At 46.9% G+C, this 26,586-nt stretch overlaps 1 protein-coding gene across 1 annotated transcript; it reads right to left on the reverse strand.

Moving 5' to 3' along the window:
* Positions 1–1,291: 1,291 nt before the first annotated feature.
* SSC4D (scavenger receptor cysteine rich family member with 4 domains) lies at positions 1,292–24,688 on the reverse strand. The gene is made up of 11 exons (XM_074190417.1): positions 24,543–24,688; positions 21,854–22,041; positions 14,758–14,793; positions 13,742–14,047; positions 12,312–12,386; positions 11,185–11,499; positions 8,557–8,637; positions 5,730–5,795; positions 5,259–5,570; positions 3,643–3,732; positions 1,292–2,178 (listed from the first exon to the last, which is right to left on the reverse strand). Exons 2-11 carry the CDS (start codon positions 21,963–21,965, stop codon positions 1,862–1,864), a joined length of 1,710 nt encoding a protein of 569 aa, XP_074046518.1. The 5' UTR covers positions 21,966–22,041; positions 24,543–24,688; the 3' UTR covers positions 1,292–1,861.
* Positions 24,689–26,586: the final 1,898 nt, after the last annotated feature.

Here is a 26,586-nt window from a genome sequence, read left to right on the forward strand (position 1 = left end):
CCATCAGTTTTGAGAGCGTTCACAAGGATGGAGGGAGAGAGAGGGTTCGAAAAAACTGGAAGCTGGGCCATGGAGGGTGGGCAGGATTGGGAGGATTAGAACAGGAAAAAGTAAAACAAAGGAGAATGAAATAGGAAATGAAATTAGGAGATTTGGGAGTCAGTATTTGGTGGAGAGGAGAGGGCATGGGGGCTCAGGTTAAAGGATGCCCTTGTGAGGCTCTCCGGGGTAGCCCCCTGCTCTGTCTGTGTGAGGAGCTTGCCCTCATCTTCAAGAGTTCTCAACAGACGGTGTAGCCTTTGCTCCCTGATTCAGAGGGAGGCAGGCGCCATGGCGATGGAAATCTCCAGAAGACAGGCATCTAATAGTCTTTTGCCTCCAAGTACCAAGGCCAGATGGGCAAAGAGGGAGGGAGGGAGAGAGGGAAGGGGGAAGGAGGAGGAGGGACAGAGGGAAGGAGAGGGGAGAGAGAGAGAGAGAGAGAGAGAGAGAGAGAGAGAGAGAAGAGAGAATGGTGTGTGATGTGTGTGGGAGTGTGTGTGTGTGTGTGTGTGTGTGTGTGTGTGTGTGTGTGTGTGTGTGTGTGTGTGTGCGCGTGTGTAGAGTAATGTCTTACATTTTCCAGGGAAGCAGATTCACAGAAGTCAGAAGCCAGGCAGCAGAACCCTTCTGCTGATTTACAGCTCTTGGTCATCCATCTCTCCCCACTTTTAAACAGTGTTTACCCCCCCCCATTAACTTAAAGGAATCTTTCCTTTGGCCTTTAATTGGATGCTTCAGGAATATTTCATTATGATAAAATATTGATTCCACTTAAAAGAATGAGAGCAAAGTCCTTTATTTACTTGGCAACTCTACCTCAGTGGCTACACAGATTCCTTATCTGACTTGGAGGCTCATGGCCCCCTGACTACTGACCTGCCCAATGGGGGGGTGCTGTGCCCTTTAGGAGGAAAGGGTGCCAAGGGATACAGGTATCATCCCTCAGCTCCTGAGTTTCCCCTTCTTCTTGGGGCCAAGAGGATTTTCCACTCTCCATCTGAAGAGGGGACTTTTGAGGCAGGGACAGAGAGCGATAGACAGCCACGATCACTGCCTTTGATACTCTTATCCCATAAATGAAGGCACTATGATCCACATCTGCCACGCTCCAAGCACCATTTGTAAGGGCCCTTGTTGGGGTGGGAAGGAGAGAAAAGACCCAGGCAAGAGGTGGGGGGGTGGGGGTGGGGGGTGGGGTTTTGTCTGGCCTGCTCCTTCTCAGAGACAGAGAACATAGTCCTGAGGTGAGTCCAGAAGGAGGAGGGGCTTTTTCCAAGATGTACCTTAGGTGTCCAAATGGAGACTGTGAGGTCCCCTTAGAAGTCCCCACCCCCCACCTCCTTGGAATTCACTGGTCCCTTCCCTCAGTGATGGTCAAAATCCCTGATGATCTTTGGCTTTCAGACCTGGGAAGGAGGGAAATCTGGCCATGTCACCTGCCCTACTGATCCCACGTAGGGATCAGAGCTATGATCCAGGGCTTCCCTCTTACTTCCATGGGCATCTTGGCTTTGAGTTCACTGTAGCCTCACCAGGATCCTTCAGTAATTAAGGGAAGGGTGAGGATGTTTCTTCCCCCATGATATAGATGACAGAACTGAGGCCCAGGGATGTATGATGAGTTTGTGATGGAGAAGGGGTTATTTTTCTTGGATGCCACTGTCTGGGGCCTCTGGCCGCACTCCACAGTAGGGCACCCCAGTGTCAGTGAGGACTCTTCCTTATTGAGAGATGCTAGAGAGCGAGGGCAGCCTTGCTCCTGCACCCAAGATAATGGGGGGCTGCTGGGAGGACAGTCAGGCAGCAAGGATGAGAGAGATCACCGTGGCTGGCACTGGGCCCCAGCATCTTCAGTGTGGTCACAGTTGTGAGCATTCCATCTGATATGAGAGCAGCGGATTAGGGAGGCCTCGTTGCCCCGACACTTGACGTTGTCCAGGAGGATGAGGCCCTGCCCTGGGCCATACTGGGCCTCTCCAGGGGCTGCCAGGGCCTCCCCGCAGCCCAGCTGGCGGCATACTACACCCGCAGCCCGCAGGTCCCAGGCATCATCACAAACAGTGCCCCACTGACGCAGGAGGTACAGCTCCACCCGACCCTCACACCGGTGGCTGCCATTTGCCAGGCGAAGATGGCCTGGATGGGTGGTGAAGGGGAAAAGAGAAGGGGTAGGGGTAGGGGCAAGGCGGGAGTGGGAAGAAGAGGAAGAGGAGGGGAGGGGGAGGAAGAGAAGGGGAAGAGGAGGAAGATGAAGGAGAAGGAGGAGGAGGAGAAAGAAAGGAGATGAGGTATCCAGGGATGATTGACCACAAAGCACAAGTATCTTTCCACCCTTCACCCTCAATCCCAGGACTTGGTTTCCCGGGAATCAAGCTCCAGGGCACCAACTGTTGGAATACACTAAGGATTAAATGAAATAGCATCCAAACCCCATCAGGCCTTGGCTTGCAGCAAGGAGACACATTTCCTGCCTTTAGAAAGTCTCTGATCTGATGGGAAAACACAACTCATGTCCTTAGGGGCCCCAGGTATGCTGGAGGAAGTGTGTGGAATAGAGATGGCAGGTATCTGAAAAGTCTCTAAACAATTATAAATGAATAGCAAGGAAAAATCAGCCTTGCCAGCTGAGAATCTTCTAGATGAGAAAGGCCTCTGGTTCAGCCCCTGCCTGCAGAATCCATCCCTCTCACTAGGCCTGGCTCACACTAGGTACTTAAGAAAGACTTGGTGATATTTTTAATTGATTGATTGATTCTAAAACATCCTTAGTTTTGTTCGCTGAGGAACAAACAGAAGTCGGCCTCCTTTTCCACAGGACAGACTTTCAGATTTTTTTAAGCCAAGTTCACCCTATACGTTTCTTTTCATTCTTTCAATAGATCCCATGTTACATGATCAATAGTCATCTTAAAGGGGGCAGCTAGTTGTGGAATGGTGCCAGGCCAGAGTTCAAATCTGGCCTCAAACACTTTCTAGCTGAGTGACCTTGGGTAGGTCACTTCATCCCATCTGCCTCAGTTTCCTCCTCTGTAAAATGAGTTGGAGAAGGAATTGGTAACTGCTCCAGTGTCTTTGCCAAGAAAACGCCCTATGGGGTCACACACAAAGACCCAGACACAATTGAAAAGGACTGAACAACAAAAACCTCTCCCTAAAACAGGATATTCAGAACTAGACATAAGATTCCGGTGTGCCCTGCATCCGGGCCACTCTACCTCTCCTTCTGACCGTGGGGCTTGTGTTAGTGAATCCCTGAGATCACCCACACTTCTCCAGCCTACAGGGTCCGCTTGGAGTTTGAGCTTGTGCTCAGCAGATGCACAGACCTTTCCCTCAGTGGACTTTTGGGCTCAGTCTCTTATCTAAATTTCTTCCCTTTGCCTTTTGCCACTTCTCTAGGATTCCAAGGGAATTATAATCTGAGAGTTGGATGGGATCTCAGAAGCCCAACTGGCCCATTTTACGATCAGGAAACAGACCCTGTCCAGAACTTAAAGGAGGATTCAAATCCAAGTCCCCCGACTCTCAGTGCAATCTATTATTCATGACACCCTCTTTCTAGTAGAGGCAGAGGCGAGCCAGGTTGGGGCAGCCACTCACCATCTCTGGGAGGTACGCTGGCTACCACCTTGGTTGTGGTCTCAGGAGCATCCTGCCAGGCCTGTTGTCCTAAGTCCTCCAGCCCTGGCTCTGTGAAAGGAAAAGACCGAGGGGCCAGGGTGGGCAGAACAGGAAGTCACAGCATTCAGGAGGAACCAGGGAAGGGAAGAGAGTAATCAGTGATTACCTACTGTAGGCCAGGTCTTCTACTTAGCAATTTTAAAAATATAATCCCCAATATGTTTAACATAGTTATATATGAATAACCTATGTCAGATTACTCACTGTCAAGGGATAGAGAGAGAGAAAATTGTGGAACTCAAAAACTTATGAAAAACGAGTGTTGAAATTGTAATTGGAAAAAAATAAAGAAAAATCACAATAAAAATATTATCCCTGGGGCAGCTAGGTGGCGCAGTGGATAGAGCACTGGCCCTGGAGTCAGGAGGACCTGAGTTCAAATCCAATCTCAGACATTTAATGATTACCTAGCTACGTGACCTTGGGTGAGTCACTTAACCCCATTGCCTTTCAAAAAAAAATTGTCCCCATTTTACATTGAGGAAATTGAGGCAGACAGATGTTGAGTGACTTGCCCAGAGTCACATAGCTAAATAAGTGTCTGAGCCTAGATTTGAATTCAGATTTTTCTAACTTGCCACCTCTAAGGGAAGAATCCTCTCTGATGTGGGCAGCCCGTTTAACCATAGAAGGTGGGAAATCTTTGACTAAGGTCGCCATTTTCCCTCAAAATCCTCCTTTTTTGACAAAAAGGGAGGAGCTTCCTTTCTCCTTACTCAATATGAGGCCCCATCTCATTTTAAACCCCTGAGGAATGTCTCTCAGTCCTGGGGCTGTGGGAACTGAGCCATGAAGAGGTTCCCTTTCATCCCAAATGACAAGCTGGGGTAGAGGGGTGATGCCCACAGCAGATGGGACCAGAGGATTTAGAGCTGGAAGGGACCCTAGAGACCTTCTAGGCCAGACCCTTTAGAACGGATAAGGAAACAGAGGTCCAGAGATTAGAAAATACTTTTCTAGAGGAACTAGGAATTGAGTATGGGCTGAGTTCAATTGTCACCACTGATATAAATCTTGGAGTAAGTCATGGCACCCTGGGACTCAGTTTCCCTATCTGCTGGCTTCTGAGACCCTTTTCAGTTCTAGACCCAGGCCCCAGAGCTCCAGTGACCACGATCCATTATATCACAGACTTAAATAGATTTCACAGCTATGGCTTAAATGGAGGGGGGAAGGGAGAGAAAACCCAGGTCTGAGGGCCTTGAACATGAGGCTAACTCTTCATGATTAGGTATTAAGCAAGAGGAGAATACTGAAATCAGACGGAGATGGAGTAACCTGAATTCCAGAGGCTAAAAGGAGAGCGTTGGTTGAGAGGGACAGGAGAAGAGAATGCGGAATGTGGTCAGGAAGCTAGGTCAACCCCAAAGGAAGAGCTGGGAAAGAAACTTTTCTTCTGGGCTGGCCTCCATCCTGCTCTCTCCTTTCCATTCCCATGTCGTGGTTTTCCTCCTCTCCCGCCTCCCTCAAAAGGTTGGTATCCTCCCTTTTCCACATCCTCTCCTCCCTCCTTTATGGGCCCATTCACCACTCACCCCTACAGATGGCACCAGCATCCTCATGGTGTCCACAATTGTGCTGGCCCCAGCCCAAGTGGAAGCAGTCCGCCAGACGGGTCTCCATGCCCGTACAGTCCACGTTATCCAACAAGACAGGGCCCCTCCCATAGCCGAAGTAGGCCAGGACGGTGGCCCCCACGGCTCGCCCGCAGCCCGCCTCCCGGCATGCTACCTGAGCATCAGCAAAGTCCCAGTCGTCATCACACACGGTGCCCCAGCGGCTTTCATGGAGAACCTCCACACGGCCCTGGCAGGAGCCATTCCCACTGACCAGGCGGAGGCGACCACCTAGGGTTCAGCGGTAAGATGGGGCTGGGGGAGCCAGACTCCCCTATGTACTAAGTCGTCCCCCCAAAGATGGCCAAGCCTGGAGTAGGAGAGGATTCCGAAGCTCCTCCCAGTTCGAACACCCCCTCCCTGACCTCCATCCAGTTCTGGTCCACTTACTTTTCTTCCCTGGGGCCATGGTGAGGATAGTTGCTTCCCTAGTGGACTTGGCGGCAGCTTCCGTTACTGCAAAGACAACAGACCTGAGAAGGTTCTGGAAGCAAGACACCTCTGGGTTTCCTGGCAGGGGTTAATCATGATCAGGGGCATGGGGAGGTGAGAAGGGTCTGAAGGATGGAATGGTCAACAAAGAGGCTTGAAAACAGTCTCTGGTACAGCCTAGACCCCCAGCCCCCACCCTCAGTCAATCCCATCTTTATTTCAATTTGACCTTTCCCCTTAAACTTCCTCCCCTGCTTCCCATAGCAAGGTAGAAAGGAGGCAAACCCTCCTCACTCCCCACTCAGGGCTCTTCTGTCTCTATCTGCCTTATCATAAATCATTATCATCTAGAGGAATCATGGTAGTGGCCAGGGTTCCAACTTTGAAGTCAGAGGACCTGCGTTCACTTTCACCTACCACCTATATGACTTGGGGCCAACTACAGAACCTTATAGTTTCCTCATCTGGAAAACTGGAGGGTGGAAGCAGTCTCTGAAATGCCCTCCAGTTCTAAATCTATCATCTATTTATCTGCTCATTAGACTCCTTGAGTCCAGGATCTCATTCTAAAACTGTGAGGCATAACTCTCAGGTCTGGTCCCACAGGAACCAAGCCAGGAAGAGATTCCCAGGAAAGTTCTCTGCAATTCCACATCCCGAATAAAGGCAAGGGCAGTTAGGTGATACAGAGGATTGAGCTCTGGACCTGGAGTTAGGAAGACTTGAGTTCAAATTTGACCTCAGACACATATTAGCTCCAACATCCTGGGCAAGTCACTTACTTGCCTCAGTTTCCTCAGTATAATAACAGCACCTATCATCTCCCTGGGGTATTTGTGAGGATTCAATGAGACAATAATTGAAAAGCACTTAGAAAAGTGTCTGCCATAGAATAAGCATTATATGATATATTGATTAGCTACTATCATCCTCCTCCTTACCACCGTTATCATCATCATCATCATCATCACCATCATCATCATCATCATCATCAATACCACACCACATAGAAATGGTCTTGCAGCAAATCACTATCATTATTCTTTTATCCTCGATAGTCTATAGATTATTGCTCAGATAAATAAAATCACTGTCTTTGAAATTGAAATTATTTTAAGTCAACTCTAATCCCACCCTCAAATTTGGTCTCATTCCAATGCCTAGCCTGACTGTAGCTTCACACTTCTAATCTAAAACCTGACTTTGATGCTGTCCCAAACCAACTCTCAAACCCCATTGTGCTTCCATGTTCCAAGCCCACATGAATTCCTCATTTTAGCCCCAGATCCCGTCCCAAGGTGGATCCCAATTTAACTAAATGAAAACTCCAACTTCAGTCCCCTGTCCTTAATCCTGTTACAGTTATAATTATTATAATTTAGTAAGGTTAGCTCACATTTATACAGTCTTTAAGGTTATCCCATTGGAATGATGGCATAATTAACCTAATAATGAGAGATTATTCTATTCCATCCTTTCACTTGGTAGATGCTCCTGCCCCTCCCTTCAGGGTTGAAGGGCAGCTAGATGGCACAGTAGATAGAGCACTGGCCCTGGAATCAGGAGGATGTCACCTTATTCTCAGTCACTTAATCACAAGTGGGCAAGTCACTTAACCCCCCCCTCAAAAAAAAACCCCAAACCAAAATGCTTTTGTAGGTAGCTGTGGCATATTGCCAAGGATAGGCAGGTAACCATGAAAACTCAGTCCTCTTTATACATTGAGGTATTTGGGGTCACTTATAGCCTAACCCTGCCCCACCTTTCTAGCCTTATGTCTGACTACTCTCTTCCATGAACCTTCTACTCCAGTCAACTTAGAATTATAGTAATTCTTTTTTTTTTTTAGGTTTTTGCAAGGCAAATGGGGTTAAGTGGCTTGCCCAAGGCCACACAGCTAGGTAATTATTAAGTGTCTGAGGCTGGATTTGAACTTGGGTACTCCTGACTCCAGGCCTGGTGCTCTATCCACTGTGCCACCTAGCTGCCCCCTATCTTTTTTTTGTTTTGTTGTTTTTTTTAGGTGCCCCTAGTAATTCTTAACAGAATGGGAGCATGAAGGGGCCTTGGAAACCACCTGATCAGACTCCTTCATTTTATAATTGTCTTTTTTTGTTTGTTTTTTTGCAAGGCAATGGGGTTAAGTGACTTGCCCAAGGCCACACAGCTAGGTAATTATTAAGTGTCTGAGGTCGGATTTGAACTCAGGAACTCTTGACTCCAGGGCCGATGCTCTATCCACTGCGCCACCTAGCCACCCCTCTGTAATTGTCTTCTTGATAATTCTCAATTATCCCCTTTCCTCTGTTTCCCTTCCATCCCCCTGAAGATTTATTTCTCCCTTCAAGTTTTGGGGTTCTAGCTTTTTCTGCCTCCTGTTGGTTCTCTCTCTCTCTCTCCCCCCCATCTGGATCCTACCCACCTCCGACTTCTTCACTAACTATGGCAGCCCAAATGATCTATGATCTTTGAACCTACTCTCCTCTTCCCCCTTCCCACCTGGAACCTGTCCTCTATGACTAGCTATCTTTGTATATGTCATTGCCTAGTCAAATAAATGATAAACTCCTTAGGTTAGTGGAGAAATTAATTATACCCTCCTCCAATAATCAAGCTTTCCCTTCATTTGGACACCCACCCCCATACATTAATGTCACCCAAGGGACCGCTAAGCTATGGATGCCTTGTCCAAGAGCCTGGCTGCTTAGGGATCTGCTCACCCAGGAACTGCCCAGGAGCTGTCCAGCATTGAGGGTTTGAGGAGGCTGTCTTCTTCTTCCCTTACCTGTAGCTGGTTCAGTGAGCCTGACCTTGCCATCATGGGTGACCGGGGATGGTGAGGACATAACAGTGGGGACGCTGGGGCCTACAGAAAGAACAGAAGAAAGTGAGGTCTGAGGTCTTCGAGGATTAATAAGCAGTTAAAGGGCATGCCCTGCCCAGGTCATGTGAGGAAACCCCCTCTGACAATCGCCTGGCAATATATAGTCTTTAGAAGCTCCCTAGGCCAGGGCTGTCAAACCATACTTTTAAAAGTTTTTATTGACACAATGGATGATTTATTTTGGTTTGTCATTTTAGTGAGAGCTCTGCAGTAGGTCAGCTTCATTTACTAAAGCATTTAGTAAACCCACAGGTGGGCTGCATAAAATTATGGACAGCCCTGGCCTAGGGTAAGCCGCTTCAGAGCAGAATCATTTGCTGGAGATAATCCCAGTTGGGCAATCAGAGGACCTGGGTTCAAATTCGACCTTTTATATTTTGTATGTGACCTTGGGGAAGTTCTTTGACTCTGTAATCCTTAGTTTCTTCCTCTGTAAAATGAGGCAGACTAGGTGACCTCCAGGGTCCCTTCTAGCTCTAACTCTTGGAGACTTCAGGGCATGTCAGGCAGAGAACTTCCTCACTCCAAGTCCGTTCTCTAGCCATTATCTTATCTCTTTCCAGAGTAATCATGGGATCTTTTGGAGAAGACTCATGCCAGCTCAGTGGAATGAATTATTACTGGGGAACTCTGGGAAACAACATTTTGGCTACCACTCACCACTGGGGTCAAATTCAACCCTCCCAGGAGTAGCCCATTAGTCCCTGCCTGCCTCATGCCCCCTCCCATCAGCTCTTGTACACACATATGTCTAGGGGAGTAGAGCATGAAAAAAAGGAAAGAAGAGAAACTCAATGCCTTCCCTCATTGGCAGACCCCCAGAAATAGACAGTGCCCAGCTGGCTAATAAGGGATGCCAGGGGATGATTAACATTAGAGACGGTAATCAGCAGATCCGGCAGAAATGCAGAATGTGCATGGGGAGGGAGGAGATAGACAGGCACATATAGACTCCTTCCCACAGGCAAAATCACAGCCATTCAGAGCCACTTCCTTTCCACATAAAGCCAGTGCCCATCGGACCCACACAACTCTTCAGGGATGCTCTGGAGCTCATCGTCCTGGGCCAGTTTCTTTCCTTCTCTCCATTAGATAGAGAGGGTGTAGGGTTGCTATTTTCACTGAGCAGGATGGCTATTACTTCCAAAGACAGAAGGATTGGGAAATCACTCCTCCCCAGTCAAATCCTGCTGCAAGAAATTCTTTCCACCACTCTGCCCCAGGGCTTCCAATCCTCTATCAGTTTTTTACTCCTCTGGGATAAGACATTAACTTCGGAAGGCTCCTGTGACAATGAAAATGTGGTCCCTTAGAAGGCAGGTTCTGATAACCTATTGAAATGCCAGCATACCAGCCCTGGGGGTAGCCAGTTTATGGAGGAAATCTGGCTGTCCCCTTGGCAGATCCCTGGGAGGGTAACGTTGGCACACCTCAAAGAATGAGTGAATTTGGATTTGGGGGGGGGAAGAGGAAGAGCAGGAAGGAGAGAAGGAAGGAGAAATGAAAAAAAGGAAAGAAAAAAGGCAAATGGAAAGAGTGAAAAAGACAGCAGCGAGAAGTGGCTCCTGGCTAGTAACGAAAGTGGGTGAGGTCCAGTTCACATCTCCAAATACTGAAAGCCCACTTTGAGGCCTCTTTGGGAAAAAAAAAACAAGTTTAATTAACTTTCAGGGTGACCTTAGTCACAGTACAAGGGATTGAGGAGCAAGGATGGCACTAGGATATGGTATGATCAGGATTGCTATGATTATGTTTTTTACAACTTTTTCCATCCATAGAGCACTTCATGGTTTACAAGGTGTGGTGAAAAGAAGTCTAGAAAATCCCCACTCTGCCACTTCTCTGGACCTCATCACCTTGATCTGCAAAGTGATGGCTTTGGACTGGATGGTTCCTGAGACCTCTAGCATCTTAATCGTTTGTGATTCTGTGATCTCATTTGATTGTTACAACTCTGAAGGAGAAGCAGGACCAAAGGATCATATACAACTGGAAGGGACCTTAGAGTCCATCAAGTCCAATCCTCTTATTTTACAGGAACAAACTGAGGCACAGTGAGTTTAAGTGACTTGCCAAGTCACATAGCCAATCGATGTCTGAGATGAGATTTGAACCTGGTTTTTTGGACTGTAAGACCCATCCCATCCGCTACACTATGGCAGATGTGGCTATTCTTGAAACTCAGAAGTTGAATCATCCAAAGTCAAGTGAATGGCAAAGCTGAGACAAGGGCCAGGTCAGTTACTTGCTAGTCTGGGCCTCTTTCCTTTAAAATACATTGTGGAGGGTTTGCGGTAGAATGAAGTCTTCCTGGCGCATAGGAGGCATTAAACAAGAAATGCTCGCTCAGGGGTGGCTAGGTGGCACAGTGGATAGGGCACCGGCCCTGGAGTCAGGAGTACCTGGGTTCAAATCTGGCCTCAGACACTTCATAATGACCTAGCTTGGGCAAGCCACTTAACCCCACTGCCTTACAAAAACCTAAAAAAAAAAAATGCTTGCTGTTGATTGGTGCTTCTCTCCCAGTACCTGAGCAGATGACGCTAGCATCTTCATGGTGGCCACAGTTGTGGATGCCCCACCCCAGGCTGGGACACGCTGCCAGACGCAGCTCTCGGCCATCACAGTGGACATTGTCTAGCAAGATGTGGCCAGTGCCGTAGCCAAAGTAGGCGTTGGTCTTAGAAGCAACAGCACTGCCGCAGTCCAGCTGGCGGCAGACCACGGTAGCATCTGGGAGCCCCCAGTCATCATCACACACGGTGCCCCATGTACCACCATGCAGAATCTCCACTCGGCCTTGACAGGAATTGGCACCTCTCACCAAGCGGATGCTGCCATCACCTGGGAATGGTCAAGGGATGGGGAAGAATTAAGTCCATAACACCCTGGACCTTACAACCCACAGCCACACTTTGTGCAATATCCTGCCAATCCACAACACATCAGGATGCCTCTACAGTGCCCAGTGATCCCTTCCCATTCTTAACTTCCTGAGACCCTCCCCTGGGCCAGTCAAGTAGGTAGGGCATAGCCAGTAAAGACGACCCTTCCTAAAACATCAATCTGATTACATCATTTCCAGGCTTATTACTCATTAGTCCCTTTCTAGAATTCTGTGTTCCAGACAAACTGATTTTCTTCTGCTCCCCATAGACAACATTCCACCTCCCCTCCATGGCTTTGCACTGACTGGCCCTCACATCTGGAATGAACTCCCCCCACCTCCATCTCTTAGAATCATTTGGATCCCTATTGGCTCAGTTTAGATTATTCCCTTCCCTCCCCCCCCAAAAGTATTTCCAAATCCCCCCACTCATTGATTCTCTTTCCTAAAGTTACATCATATTTACCATTTGTAGATAGATATGCTTCGTGTTTACTTAAGATCATAGATGGAGAGGAGAAGAAACTCCCAGGACCAACCAAGGTGATCCACCACCTTTGTCTTACAGTTGGCCAATGTGAGGTACTTGCCAAGGTCCTATTTGTGGAATTGTCATATCTTCCAGTAGAATATATGCTACTTGAGGGCAAGGCTTCTTAACTTTTCAACAAAAGGTCTTACACATATTATGTACTGAATGAATGAATGAATGAATGAATGAAACCAGTTCTGGAGGCTAGAACTAGGAGCATCTTTCCCAGCCACCTACCTATCCCATTCTTCAGAGTGATGGTAGTGGGAGCTTGGCTTGTTAACACTTTGCTGGCCAATGTTGGTAAGAGCTCTGAGAAGGGAAAGCATGGGGGTGAGAAGAGAATAGACATGAAGCGATGCTAAGCCCTGAGGGAATCTTGTGTCCATCTCTGGGAGTGTTACCTGCCCGAGGAGCTTGGGTTGGGAAATGTAGCTTCTCAGAATCTTAATGAGGGATACAGATGGGGCGGTCATTGACCATGGAAAGGGAGATCCCAGACCCCCAAACCCCAAAGGACTGTCTCATCAATTCTTTAAGAAGTGTGACCACAAATGCAAGGTAAGAGGGTGTGTGTGTGTGTGTGTGTGTGTGTGTGTGTGTGTGTGTGTGTGTGTGTGGAAAAGAGAGTTGGAAAGTGACAGAAACAAAAGAGAGACAGAGACAGAAATAGAATGAGATATGAAAAGAGACAGATAGATGGAGACAGACAGACACCGAAACAGAGATACACAAACACATATGGTCGGAGATATTTTGACCCTAGGTTAACTTGGAAATTTTCTAAGTCTAAGATCGCTCAGGGGAGCTAACAAATGTTGATGATTTCCTGGAAAGTTTACTCTGACCAGAGGGGAGGAGTTCTTGAGCAAGAAACCAACTGGGGAAAAGGCAGCTCATGGCCCAGAGGACCCTAAACTTTCAGGGTGAGAAGGAACCTCTGGATCTCCTCTATCCCAGCCCCCTGCCCTCAGGCAAGACAACACCCCAAATTTTTCAGGTGGTCTTCAGAGCCCTCAAGTGAAAATTAGCAGGTGTGAGTTCAAATTCTAGTCTTGCCAGAACTTGAAAATGGGACTGTGGGCAAATCACTCGTTTTTGGCGGGGGGGGGGGTGGTTCTGGGCTTCACTTCCTTCATCCATAAACTGGAGGCAATCATCCCTTTCCCTGTCACACAGTTATTGTGAGGGCAGAGTAAGCTTAAGAACAAATTCAAAGTCCTCTTCAAATGTGAGGAATCATTATTCTTAAAGGCTTTTCAAGGCAGAAGAAGCTGGTCAGAGTTTTTAAGATGAGAGATATTAGAGATAGTGAGTTATTTGAGGTCAAGGATGAAAGTTTTGGGCATCGTCTTGGTATCTCCAGACTCTAGGAAAAGACTTTAAATAGAATAGATACTCAGTATGTCCTTGCTGATCATGATATAGCTAGGGAAACCGAGGCCCAGAAGGCTCAAGGGACTTGCCAACATTATGGTAGACCAAGTTGAGAACATGGATGAGCCTTGGCTCCCAGTTCAAGGATTTCCCCACTATGCCCCATTCTCTTCTCTTACTCATCTGTTTCCATCTCCCCCTACCCCCAAGCCCCCCACAGTCCCCAGTTAAATGAGAAGGAACCACATGGTTCTGAGCCCCCCTTATGGTTCCTCCTTCATCCCTCTCACCATCACACATGACGGCCACATCCTCGTAGTGGTAGCAGTTGTGGACACCCCAGCCGTGGCTACCACACTCGCTCAGGGCCGCCTCCTGTCCCTTGCAGTCCACGTTGTCCAGTTGGATGGGGCCCCGGCCCTGGCCAAAGGCAAGGGGCAAGGGCACAGGCAGGGCATACCCGCAGCCCAGCTGGCGGCAGACTACATTGGCATCTACCACGTCCCAGTCATCATCGCACACCGTCCCCCAGGAACCATTGTACAGGATCTCCAGCCGGCCCTGGCAGCGGCTGGGTCCCCCCACCAGCCTCACCTCTGGGGGCAGAGGGGGGCCGGGGAAGGGGAGGGAGCTTACTTCCGGGCAGGGCAGAGGGCAGATCTCAGAGCAGGTCTAGATTGGGAGGCACCCAGATCCCCAAACTATGGGATTCCTGAACCACTTTACCTATCCCATTCCGCCCTGGTCAGAGATTTTTTTAAAATTCATGCTTCATAGTCCTGGCCATGTTTACTCCTCCATCCTATCTAATCTATGATCATTAGAAAACTAAGCATGCTCAGCACATCTCCACCCATCAGGCTTTCTGTGTTTGAGAAGTGAAAGGCAAAAAGAAGAGGGCACACGCCTTTTTTTTTTTAGGTTTTTGCCAGGCAATGGAGTTAAGTGACTTGCCCAAGGCCACACAGCTAGGTCATTATTAAGTGTCTGAGGCTGGATTTGAACTCAGGTACTCCTGACTCCAGGGCCGGTGCTCTATCCACTGCACCACCTAGCCACCCCTGACACACTATAGTGTCTCACTAGTGGTTCTCTGTCATGGATTCAATCATTGTGAGCCTTTTCCTCTATATAGTCTCAGTTTATTCATCTGTAAAATGGGATGAGCATAAATTTTTAAAATTTAAGATCCTGAGGGAGGGGGCCAGGGTGACAGACTTTCCAGTTTGGAGTGGGAGAAGGGATACCCATGGTTTATCTAAGAGGGAACCCCATTACCCCCACCCCATCACACAGAAGGTCCTACCTGGAAAGGGTAACGGAGTAAGCTGCAGGGTGCTCCCTGAAAAAGAATGGAGAAGAACATTAGATGCATCTGCCCAGTTGGGGAAAGTGCCCAAGGAATGCTGCTACTCCCTGACTGTATAGTATAGCTTTTCCCCATTTGTTTCCTTTCAATTCTCACTGAAATCATAAAATCTGAAGGTATCAACAAACCATGGCTGGATGATTGCAACAACCTCCCAACTGGCTTTACCACCTCCGGTCTTTCCCCACTCCAATGCATAGGTAGTGCAAATATTAGTGCAATTTTCCTAGGGTACAATTAGATCATGTCATTCCCTTACTCGGAAGCTTTCAATGGCTCCCTACTTCCTATTTAATAAGTTCAACCTCCTTTGCTTATTGGTACAGTGGATAGAGCACTGACCTTGGCATCAGGAGGATGGGAGTTCAAATCCAACCTCAGATAATTGACACTTGCTAGCTTTGGACAAATTATTTAACCCTGATCATCTCCCATATAGGGCATCTCCAGTGTCCTGATTCACATCTGGCCACTGGATTCAGATGACTCTGGAGGAGAAAGTGAGGCTGCTGACTTAACACAGCCATCCCCTCATTCAAATTCAATTCATGTGTTTGTCGTGGCATCACCTCCCTGATGTCATGAGTCTTCTTCAAGAAAAAAAGGACAAGACACATTCAACTGAGATCAATGTATAACATGGAATCAATGTAAAGACTAACAGACTGCCTTCTGTGTGGGGGGAAGCAAGATTAGGGGGAAAAATTGTAAAACTCAAAATAAATAAAATCTTTCTTAAAAAAAACAGAAAATTAAAAAGGACAAGAAAGCATCATCTCCCAATCTGCCCTATATTTACGTGCCCAGTTTTGTCTTCCACTATTTCCCCAGTGCTTTAGACAGATGAGTGTACTCAAGGCTTCTTAGTCACATCATTCCCTTTGTTCTAAAGGACTGTTTTCCTATCCCTTCTCTTTCTGGCTTCCCCCAAATCATTATCTTCCTAATCCTTCAAAAGTCAGTTTTGAGTGACCTCCTGCTTGAACCTTTCCCTGATTTCTCTCTTTTCCCTCTCCATACTCTAAATTATCCACATCCTTTGGCTAGTGGCCCCTTTGGGCTTTAGAGCATATCTTCCACCAGGCTCCACCCTTCTTCAGGCCAGAGGTCCTGGGCAGGCTAGGCTTTGATGATACAAAGATGGAAATGAAATGGTGGTGCAGTGGGTAGAGCACAAAGCCTCGAGTCAGGAAGGCCTGAGTTCAAATCTGACCTCGGATACTAACCATGTGACCCAGAGCAAGCCACTTTACCCTGTTTGTCTCTGTTTCCTCATAGGTCCAATGATCTGGAGAAAGAAATAGCAAACACTTCAAGAAAATCCCCAAAAGGGTTCATGAATTGGACAGGACTGAAATGATGCAACCACAAGAACCGTGAGAGGAAGGGCAGCAATAGCTGGAGGGACCAAGAAGGGTTTGTTCAGAGGAAGGTCTTTGAGCTGAATCTTGAAGAAGACCAGAGAGTTCAAGAAGCAAAGGTGAGAAGAGAGAGCATTTCCAGGTATGGCGGACAGACATCAAGTATAAATGCACAAGGATGAGTGATGGAGTGGCCAATTTGCCTTGGATTACAGGACTTGGGAGAGGGAGGAAGGTGGGATAAGGCTGGAAAAGCAGGTTGAGGGGAGGCTGCAAAGAGTTTTAAATATACCACAGAGGAGGAGCTAATATCTGAGGCTGAGGTAAGAAGGAGTCATAATGTTTATTAAGGATATTGGGAGGGGCGGCTAGGTGGCACAGTGAGTAGAGCACCGGCTCTGGAGTCAGGAGGACCTGAGTTCAAATTTGACCTCAGACACTTAATAATCACCTAGCTGTGTGGCCTTGGGCAAGTCACTTAACCCCAGTTAACTTGCAAAAACCTAAAAAAAAAAGATATTGGGCCTAGCATGACAAAACCCACACTTTGGTTCTGGCAGTTTGTAGCTAGGAGGGCTTAGGGTAAGAAAGGAAATCAATAAATAATTTGCTGAATGAATGAATGAACTTGATTTTGGAATTGAATATCTCCTATCAGTAGACTTCTCTGCTGAACCCCAAGATGAAAGCATTTCTTCAACTCTTCTTGGAGCTCTGGGATTGGATCTCTTTCTTGCCTTCCCCCTTTATATCACAATTATCTGGGACGTCGCCCTGCCCATCAGTTAGACTGGAAGTTCTCTGAGGGCCAGGACTAACTGGGTCAGCATTAGCTTTGTATCTCTAGCTCTTAGCACATTGTAAAGTGTTGATTCTTGTCCTACTGGAAGGTAAAACTATCTCTAGGGTCCCTGAACCACATAATTATCTTCATTGAAACAAACTTCAGGGTATGAGACTTTCCTTCTAGCCCGCGTCTCCACCTTCCTCCTCCTCATTGGAAACAGAGTCTAGCCCAGAACTACCCTGGATTCCTGTGTTTTCTCCTGCCCCATCCAGACCACCTTCTGACTCCCAGGCCATCTCCATACACTTTCCCCTTTTATCCCTTTTGGTCCTGTCTTCTCCCAACACAGGGTAAGCTTTTGACAGAAAGGAAAGGAGGAGGGAAAGGCCACTTCTATCCAGGAGATGGGGAATCAGAGCCAGGAGTGACTTTAGAAATCATCTGATCCAATGGCGCCCTTTTTACAGAAAACGGAGTCCCCAAAACAGGAAAGGACTGGTTCAAGGTCCCACAGTGAGTTAAGATTGGTGCTGAGTCCTCTTTATTTTACAAAGGAGGAAACTGAGGCAGGAAGCTGAACTTCAAACCTAAGTTTTCTCCCCTCCCCACCTCCAAGTCTGGGAGGAAAGTGACTGACATCAGTATTCACAATTAGGGACTGGGGATCCCTAATGGTGGGCAAGGAGGAGGGAAGATGAAAATATGGTTTTTAAAAGAAGAACCCAAGAGGGCAATGTTTACCGCAAAGGAATCATTCCTGGCTAGAGCTAGAAGGGACCATGTCCTTTTTCCTGATAGGGAAACTGATATCCACAAAGAGGAAGGGCCTTAGGGTCAGAGGATTATCAGATATGGAATGAGTCCAAAACTCTCATTCTAGAGGTAAAGTTATTTCCCTAAGGATGCACAACTAGTAAGAAACAGAGGCAGGATCAAACCCATGATATGGGATCGTAGATTCAGAGCTAAATGGGACCTTAGAAGTCATTTAGAGATCAGGAAACTGAGGCTAAGAAGTAATGACAGGGTCAGAATAGGAATCCAGATCCTCTAAACTGAAATCAGGTGTTCTTTCCCCTGAATTAAGAAAGATATTTTGAGGCAAAGGAAATGGGTAGGATAACTCCAGGGTCCTATGACATCACCCTTTTATGGGTGATTTCAAATACCTCCCATGCATTCACTGAGAGCTCAGGACAAATCCTTCATCAGATTTTCAAATGTTCACAGGATTATAGCTTTAGGGCTGGAAAGACCCCAAAGAACAGGCAAATCAACCCCTTCATTTTAGAAATGAAACAAAGAAGACCCTGCTTGCTGCAGATTGCCCAGGTACAAAGGAGGGAGGGGACTAGCTGACCTCTAAAGGTCTCTTCTAGCTCTAAATCATTTCACTGCTGATTTCAAACCTGTCCAGATCCATTCACCTTCTCTTCCACCACTCCCTCCCCCCAGAGGCAGTCTTCCTGCTCTAAATTGCATCATGTTAGAGAAAAGCCAGAGGAGATAGTATCTCTCTGTTTTTCATCTCTGTCTAGTTCCCGTACCTCCTTTTTCAATGCTTAACACAGCTGGAGGACCTCAACTACACACACCACTCATTCTCTCTTTCCTTCCTTCCTTCCTTCCTTCCTTCCTTCCTTCCTTCCTTCCTTCCTCCCTCCCTCCCTTCCTTCCTCCCTCCCTCCCCTCTTCCTTCCAGCCTCCCTTCCTCCCTCCTTCCATCCTGCGGGCCTTCCTTCCCTTTGTTCATTCTCTTTTCTTTCCTTTTTTTAAACAGATAGAGGAAGTACATGACAAGCACATTCAACAAAGATCCTGCCCCTTTATTGCTTCCTCTTCTTGGTTCTCATTCTCATTCTCATTTTCTTTTTTGCCTAGTACTGCCCCACCCTTCAGGAGCCCAGCGCCCCCCGGGCTGGCCACAGCCCCACCAGCCCTTTGTCTCCAAAGCTGCCGCAACCAGACAGCCCCTGGGTGGTTTGTGGAGCCCACGCGCCCTCTGGTGGCGCCGCCTGTGGCTGCAGGTTTCTGTCTCAGGAATGGGGGGGCACAGTGGGAATTTTCTTCCATCCCTGATTCTTTATCACTGTGAGATGACAGGAGAGAAGGGATGATGAAGGAGCAGTGGGCACCAGGCCCTGGCCTTCCTGTGGGAGGCGCTCCTTGTGGAAGACTTCTTGCAACCCTCCAGGAAGACCCCTCCCTGGCCGACGTTCTCCTTTCCCCAAAGAATAGATCTGCAAAATATCTCCTCTTTCCCCCCTCCCCCACACGCTTCATAGAAGATGATGGTCTGGGAAGGGAGGAGAAAGGTCTTATTAAAAACAAGACCAGAAAGTGTACCTCCTTCCCCTTTGGAAACATGGGGCACACTCTGGCTCCACCTCTTATTGGACTTGGTTATATGCGACTTAGTTCTGCTGAACTGGGCTGTTCCCCCATTGTGTGCATGTGTGTGTGTGTGTGTGTGTGTGTGTGTATGTGTGTGTGTGTGCACGTGTGTGTGTATGTGTGTGCGTGCGTGTGCATGCGTCTTTTATAAGGGATGGTTTTGGAGAGAGGGCGGAAGAGATGGATGTATTGGGAAGTGGAGGTGATGTTAAATATCTAACATAAAAATCTAACAACACAACTCTTTTGGGATAAAGGAACAAAGCAGACCTATAGTTCACCCTCCTGTCTTTCTCAGAAAAAGTCTTTCTTTCTTGCATCAGATGGGGAGGGTGTCAATCTTTGTCCCCTCTCAGCCTTTTGTCATCCTAAACCTGCTCCCTCTGCAGCCAATGATAGGGACAGGAGGGTCTGGGGCACAGGGGAGAGGGAGGTTCTGGGTCTAACGCTACCGCTGACTGAAACTATCAAGTTACAAAGTTCTCAAACGATTTTGCCCCAGACCAAGATGGCAAGGTTGGCACCATAGCTTTTTTTTTTAGGTGTTTTTTTTTTGCAAGGCAGTGGGGTTAAGTGGCTTGCCCAAGGCCACACAGCTAGGTCATTATTAAGTGTCTGAGACCGGATTTGAACCCAGGTACTCCTGACTCCAAGGCCGGTGCTTTATCCACTATGCCACCTAGCCACCCTGACACCATAGCTTTTTAAAAAATTTTTGGACTAGACTGGCAATTTCATTGGCATGAGAAAATTCACTTGATCAAGGAAAAAGTAGTAAGTTCTCTGCAAATGATAATCTTAGAGAAATTAATGGGTGCTACCAAAGCTTAAGGAACTTGACCTTAGTTGCAGAGGTGGTAGGATTTGAATCCATGCTTTTCTGGCTCAGAAACCAGATGGTTATGCATAATGCAGCAACTGCCTCAAGTCTTTGGAATGGGGGGGCAGTTTGTAGGGCAATGGGGTTAAGTGACTTGCCCAAAGATCACACAGCTAGATAATTATTAAGTGGGGGTCACATTTGAACTCAGGACCTCCTGACTCCAGGACTAGTGCTCTGTCCAATGCACTACCTAGCTGCCCCCTCTGCATCAATCTTGCTCTCATCATTCCCATTTTGCAGATGAGGAGACTGAGGGCCACATCATATAGCTTATAAGAGTCAGAACAGTCTAGCATATTCTTCCTACTCTAATACTCTGCCTCTTCCTCACTTAATCTCTCTCGATTTATTTTCTCATTTGTAAAAGGAAAGGTTGGATAATTTATAAGTTTTCTTCCAGGTCAAAACCTATTCTTCAATGATTCTAAGTCTTCTCGGATCCCTTCATCCCTCTCATCTCCCTTCTCAAATGCTCTTATAGTCACTTATTCATATACCATTTTGAGCCTCGACTTCCTACCCACCCAACAGGGAGAATACAGAAGGGTCTTTTAGAATCTGAAGGGCTAGCATATGGGGGCAGCTAGGTGGCACGACAGTAGATAGAGGTTCGACTTGGAGTCAGGAAGAGATGTTCTTGAGTTCAAATCCAGCCTCAAACACTTAGTAGCTGTATGACCTGGGGCAAGTCAATTAAATGCTATCTACCTCAGTTTCCTCATCTGTCAGATGAGCTGGAAAAGGGAATGGCAAACCCCTCCAATAGCTCTGCCAAGAAAAATCCCAAATGGGGTCTTGAAGTCAGACTCAGCTGAAAAACAATGAACCAATTAAAGCATGTGGGGGCGAGGGATGATTTGTTGTCCCTGGACCCAGAGAGAACCAGGAGAGGTGTATTACAGTCAGGAAATAACGTGGTACAAGAGAAAGAGCACTGCCTCGGCAGGCAGAGGACTGTGAAGCTTCCTACCTGGGTGGTGTTGTCTACATTGCTGGGCTTGGAAGACAGGAGGACAGTCCAAGCCTGCCTCAGATACTCACTACATATATGATCCTAGGCGACTCTTTTTGCCTCAATTTCTTCATCCATTAAAATGGGAATAAAATGGCTCCTAGCTCCCAGGGTGGTTGTGAAGAGAATAAGATCATATTTTTTAAAGACTGTATCAATGCTGGTCATTGTGATAGACCTCAATCTTCTCTTCTTTAAATGAAAGGGTTGAAGTAAGTGGTCCCTGAGGTCCCTTCTAGCTTTAGATCTATGAAAGTAAGAGGCAAATCTGAGCAGCTAATGCTGTGCAAATACCAGAAAATGTCTCAGAGTAAAATGACAGTAGGTATCCTGAGGCCCAGTGTGAACTCATGGAATCTTCCTATTTCAAGCCTGACTCTCTCTCTATACTATTACACCAAACACCCCCTGCTATATATGTTTATGCATGATATGCATCCAATATATAAATATTTTATATGTGTGTATATGTCTATATGTATGTGTGTATAGTCATACACCAGTCAGTTTAGAGAGCCTTTTCATCCCCTTGTAAAACAGCTGTGATCCAATATTTGCCTCAAACTGACATGAGAAGGCATGGCGAAGTCGCTCACCCAAAGGCAGGAAGAGAAAGGCCAGGGCAGGCAGGAGGATGGGGCAGATGGGATTCCTTTCTTCTGGTCTCCACCCTCTGCTCGTCTGAACTGGGCAGGGACCAATTCTCATTTCGGCTCTTCTCTTTGGATTTGGAGGGTCTTCAGATGTTCTCTCCAGGGAATGGAGAAGGTCACAGCTGAAACATCTGGAAATGAGGGTCAAAGCCTTGGCAGGGATCCAAGCTAACCAGGGAGGGCAGGGAGGGAAGAGTTAGTGAAAATTATAAATTATCTTCCCAGGTCCCCAGCCCCCATCCTAGTGCTTCCCCCACCCCAGATTGCCTTCCACTTGTACACTCCAATCTACAACATTATTTTCAGACTATCTTTGCCCATTCGATTGTGAGCTTCTTGGGGACAGGGTTTTGCTTTCCTTTTTTCACTTGTCTGTTCTCACTTTCTGGAATATTCTCCCTCCTCTTCGCCACCTCCTGGTTTTCCTGACTTCCTTCAAGTCTCAGTTAAAATCTTACTTTTGTAAGAAACCTTTCCCAACCAATGTTAAGACTAACAGAATCCCTTCTGTTGGGGGTGGAGGGAGGGAAGCAAGAATGGGGGAAAATTTGTAAAACAAAATAAATAAAATCTTTCAAAAAAAAAAGAAACCTTTCCTAGTCCCCCTTAATACTTATACTGTCCCTCTCAGATCATTCCCAACTTTTCCTGTTTATAGGACATCGAAGCGACACATTGGATAGAGTGCTGGCCCAGGAGCCAAGAAGATTCATCTTTCCATCTTTTTAACTGTGTGACTCTGAGCAAGTCCCTTCACTCTGCCTCAGTTTTCTTATCTGTCAAATGATCTGGAAAAGGAAAGGGCAAACCAGTCGGGGATCTCTGCCAAGAAAACTGCAAATGGGTTCATGAAGAGTCAGACACAAATAAAGTGATTAAACAATTAAAGAGTTTGTGGCACCCCTGAAATCTCCCCGTGTACTCCCTAAAGGGGTTCATGGGCCCCAGATAAAGCACCTCAGGCCTACATGAAGCCTTTTCTGATTTTTCTAGACATCGGAATCCTCTACATTTTGAAATCGGGTTGTATTGTCTTGTATAAACGTGACATTTATTTATGGGGCATCTCATCAAGTTCCCACAGATTCAATGATCACTTTGTAAATGTTTGTTCATTTGAATTAATAGTGTGTGACCATGTGCAAGTTTCTTCCTTTCCCAGAGCCTCAATAGACTCCTTTGTAAAGGGGAGAAAAATAGAAATCTCGAGCGCTTATAGATAATGTTGAGAAACAATACTTTGACTTAAGAAGATAAAAATACAGAACAAAGGAGAGAATTTGTCTCAGGTGCATCACCTGGCTTTTGCTTTTCTTTATGCCAATCAAAGAGGATCTTGGGAGAGAGATGGGCTTCCTCAATCTGGTCTGTGTACTCAGGTCAGCTGGTAGCCAACCTTGTCCTGAGACAGAGCAGATAGATGGTTGACTGCTAGGTATTTCTGGGACCCTGGCTCTGGCGGCTCTCGAAATCCCTCTCTCGTACCCCAAAGAAGTGTAGACGTAGGAGAAGCCCAACCAAACATTCTAGGTTGGCTCCGCCTGCTTGGGAAGTTGCCCCTCTTATTTTGGTGGGAGGACAAGGGTTTCTGAGGCCAAGGTTGGGCAGGATCCCACAAGGGCAGTCATCAGTCCCCATACCACAAAGTGTTGGGTTACAGGGGAGTCAGAATACCAGATCTCAGCCTGGGCCCCGGGTTTCTCAATACTCCATTCATCTGGCAGAGGGAAAGGCCCTCCCACTGGAATAATTGCCTTTTGTTCTCTGGGGTTGGCCCTCTCTTCTTTTCGGAGGAGCTGAGGATAGCTGAAAGATGGGAGCTGAGGTGGGGGGGTGGGACAGGCAGCTGATTTTTTTCTCCTGCCTGAAACCAACCTCTCCAGTACCCAGCCCCAACAGTAGAGCAGGAATCCTCCAGCCCCCATTTCTGTGTGTCACCCCACTTCTGAAAACCTGCCTTCTCTCTCCCTCCATCTCTCTGTCTCTCTCTTTCTGTCTCTGTCTCTGTCTCTCTCCCTCTGTCTGTCTCTGTCTGTCTGTTTCTATCTCTGTCTCTCTGTCTCTCTCTCTCTGTCTCTCTGTCTCTCTCTTTCTCTGTCTCTGTCTTTCTGTCTGTCTCTCTCTGTCTCTATGTGTGTGTTTCTGTGCATCTCTCTCTCTCAGTCCTTCTGTCTCTCAGACCCGGGCTCTGGCTCTCTGACTCTGGGTGTGGGTGTGGGTGTCTCTATCTGTCTCTGTCTTTTTCTGTTTCTCTCTGTCTCTCTGATTCTGACTCTTTGTCTCTAGTTTTCTCGCTTTCCCACCATCCCTCCTCTGGTTGTCTGGGCCTTTGTGGATATTGGAAGGATAGGAGCAAGGGGAACTGGGGAGAAGATAATCTTTGGATTGATCCAGATCATCTCTGCCTCTCCCTGTAAAATGGGAAGAGATTGTCAAACAGCCTTGAAAGGGAAGCTCTTCTGTCCCCTTCCCCACCAAGGTATGTGTGTGTGTGTGTGTGTGTGTGTGTGTGTGTGTGTGTGTGTGTGTATGTGTGGTTGTCTGTAGATACTTTCTCCCTGTTCTCCCTTAAACCATCCCACTCCCTTCCCTAATATCTCATCGCACCTGCTTTCAACCCCAAAGATCTTACCAATTCCTGGCTCAAGAAGGGAAGATAGGGAAAATCTGGAAGGCCTTCTTGTAAGTCTGTCTATAACTTTTCCTTGTCTTTGTTAATTTACTGTGAATAACATCAAGCATCTATGCCAGAGAAGAACCAGTTCATTCATCCTGTCCCTTCACTCTCCTTCTTTTATTGTTATACATTTAGAGCTGGAAGGAAAATGAGGCCATTTAGTCAACCCCTCCTTCTCCCCCATTTTCATCAAAGTCACCTCAATTTCCAGTTCTAACAGATCCATATTCTGGAGTCAACAAAGCGGATGCCCATATAAGCCAAGCAGAAACCACAGCATTAGGCATAGCAAGATTCTAAGGGGAGGCCAGTTCTATAGGAATGTCCCAGACAGATGGCCCAATGGTGCCATAATAGGTCTTTGGAACATCTTGGCCAGATTGGGTGATAATGGAGTGGTGCTATTGAGAAACAACTTAATCTGGGGAGAAACTTAGGGAAGACCTTGAGACCCAGCAGTATCTAAAATAATCACGCTGATGACCAGTTCTGAATGACACCTGAGCACCCAAACTCCAAGAAGAGCCCTTTAAACTTTTCTTTCCTGAGTTTAATAAAAGTTAAAGAGTCTAATTAAATCCATCTCTTTGCAAATGTCCCTTCCAACTTCCCCTGAGTCAAAAGACAGTAAAAGTGTACATACCTGGCTGGGATTTCTTCAACTTTATTTGTCTTCCACGGCCTCCTCCTTCCTCTCTTCCCTCCTCCTCTTCCTCCCTCTAGGAAAAAAAAACTGGTGATTAAAAGATCAATCAATACAAGTCAAGAGCCATTGCTTCCTCCCCGCCTTAGAGAGGCCAGACTGGGGGGGTGGGTGAGGGAAATACAGAAAGCTTTTTTTTCTACAAAAATAAATGGAAGGAAAAAAACAAAAAGAGGAAGGGAGGAGAAGAAGGAAATCACTCATCTGGCCTCTGCCCAGTGGTCGCCTCTCCAGATGGGAGAAGCAGGGCTTGGGGAGGGGGGTGGAATGACTGGAAAGCCCTACTCCCTTCCAGAATGACACCCTGGCCCCCAACGGAAGGGGAAGGAGGAGAGGGAGATAACAAAAGGCAGGACACATCCCAAATAGCTCAGGGGGGCTGAGGTCCAGAGTCAGCTCAGGTTTCAGGGAGGCAGACCTGCTCTGGCTTTGGCCCCTGCAGAGCTGGAAAAGGAAGGAAGGATGCAGTTCATCATATCAGTCAATTCTTTACTCTGGCATTCAAGGCCTTCATCCTCTAGCCTCTGCTCACACTTCTCCCTTCAGTTCCCCGCTGACCCTTGTTCCACTGGGCTCCTTTCTGATTCTTCTTCCTCCTCTGTTCAAATTCCAACTGCCCTTCAAGGTCCTACTCATCTCACCTCTTCCAGGAAGCCTTCACTTCCCCCCTTTTCATAAGTTTCAATAAAAGGAGGTTGAACAAGACAATGGCCAAGTTCTCTTCCATCTGGACATCCTCTGATCCTTCCCAGTCCATTCCAGCCCCCCTAGTGATCCTTTCCTCCCTCTGACCTCGTGGCCCTCATCATGTCCAACGTAACAACTTTTTTTTTTAAGTTTAATTCTGACATTAAACATCAAGAGAAAAAGAGACAGAGGGACAGCTAGATGGCACAGTGGATAGAGCATTGGCCCTAAGTCAAGAGGACCTGAGTTCAAATTCAGCCTCAGACACTTGAAACTTCCTGTGTGCCCTTGGGCAAATTATTTACCCCATTGCCTCACAAAAACAAAACAAGAAAGAGAATAAGAAACAGAGAGCACAGATTTCAATGCAGCAGAACACAAAAAGAGGATTCTATCTTCATAAATATATAAAATGGTGAATATTTCATATTGTTTGTTTTTTTAAAAAGTAAAATAAATTCTAGACATTTACTTTCAAAGCTATCCTGTTTGTGTCTTCTTTCTTCAGGAAAAAACCTTTTTTTGTACATTTAAAGAAACATTACAATGGTCCTTTTATGTTTCATATCCTTCTTGCTAACTCGATCCAAGAGTAGAATGTAGGTTCCT

Source organism: Macrotis lagotis, chromosome 5, assembly GCF_037893015.1.
Source record: "Macrotis lagotis isolate mMagLag1 chromosome 5, bilby.v1.9.chrom.fasta, whole genome shotgun sequence".
In the NCBI taxonomy this organism is placed as follows: domain Eukaryota; kingdom Metazoa; phylum Chordata; class Mammalia; order Peramelemorphia; family Peramelidae; genus Macrotis; species Macrotis lagotis.

Bases quoted from the DNA above. Each gene is read 5' to 3' on its own strand.
- SSC4D (XM_074190417.1), bottom strand. From the start codon at position 21,965: ATGAGAATTGGTCCCTGCCCAGTTCAGACGAGCAGAGGGTGGAGACCA. The intron at 11,500-12,311 runs GTAGGTGGCTGG...GACCATTCCCAG, and splicing joins CACTCTGAAGAATGGGATAG to GTGATGGCAGCATCCGCTTG. The intron at 8,638-11,184 runs GTACTGGGAGAG...TTCTTTCTGTAG, and splicing joins TGCTAGCGTCATCTGCTCAG to GCCCCAGCGTCCCCACTGTT.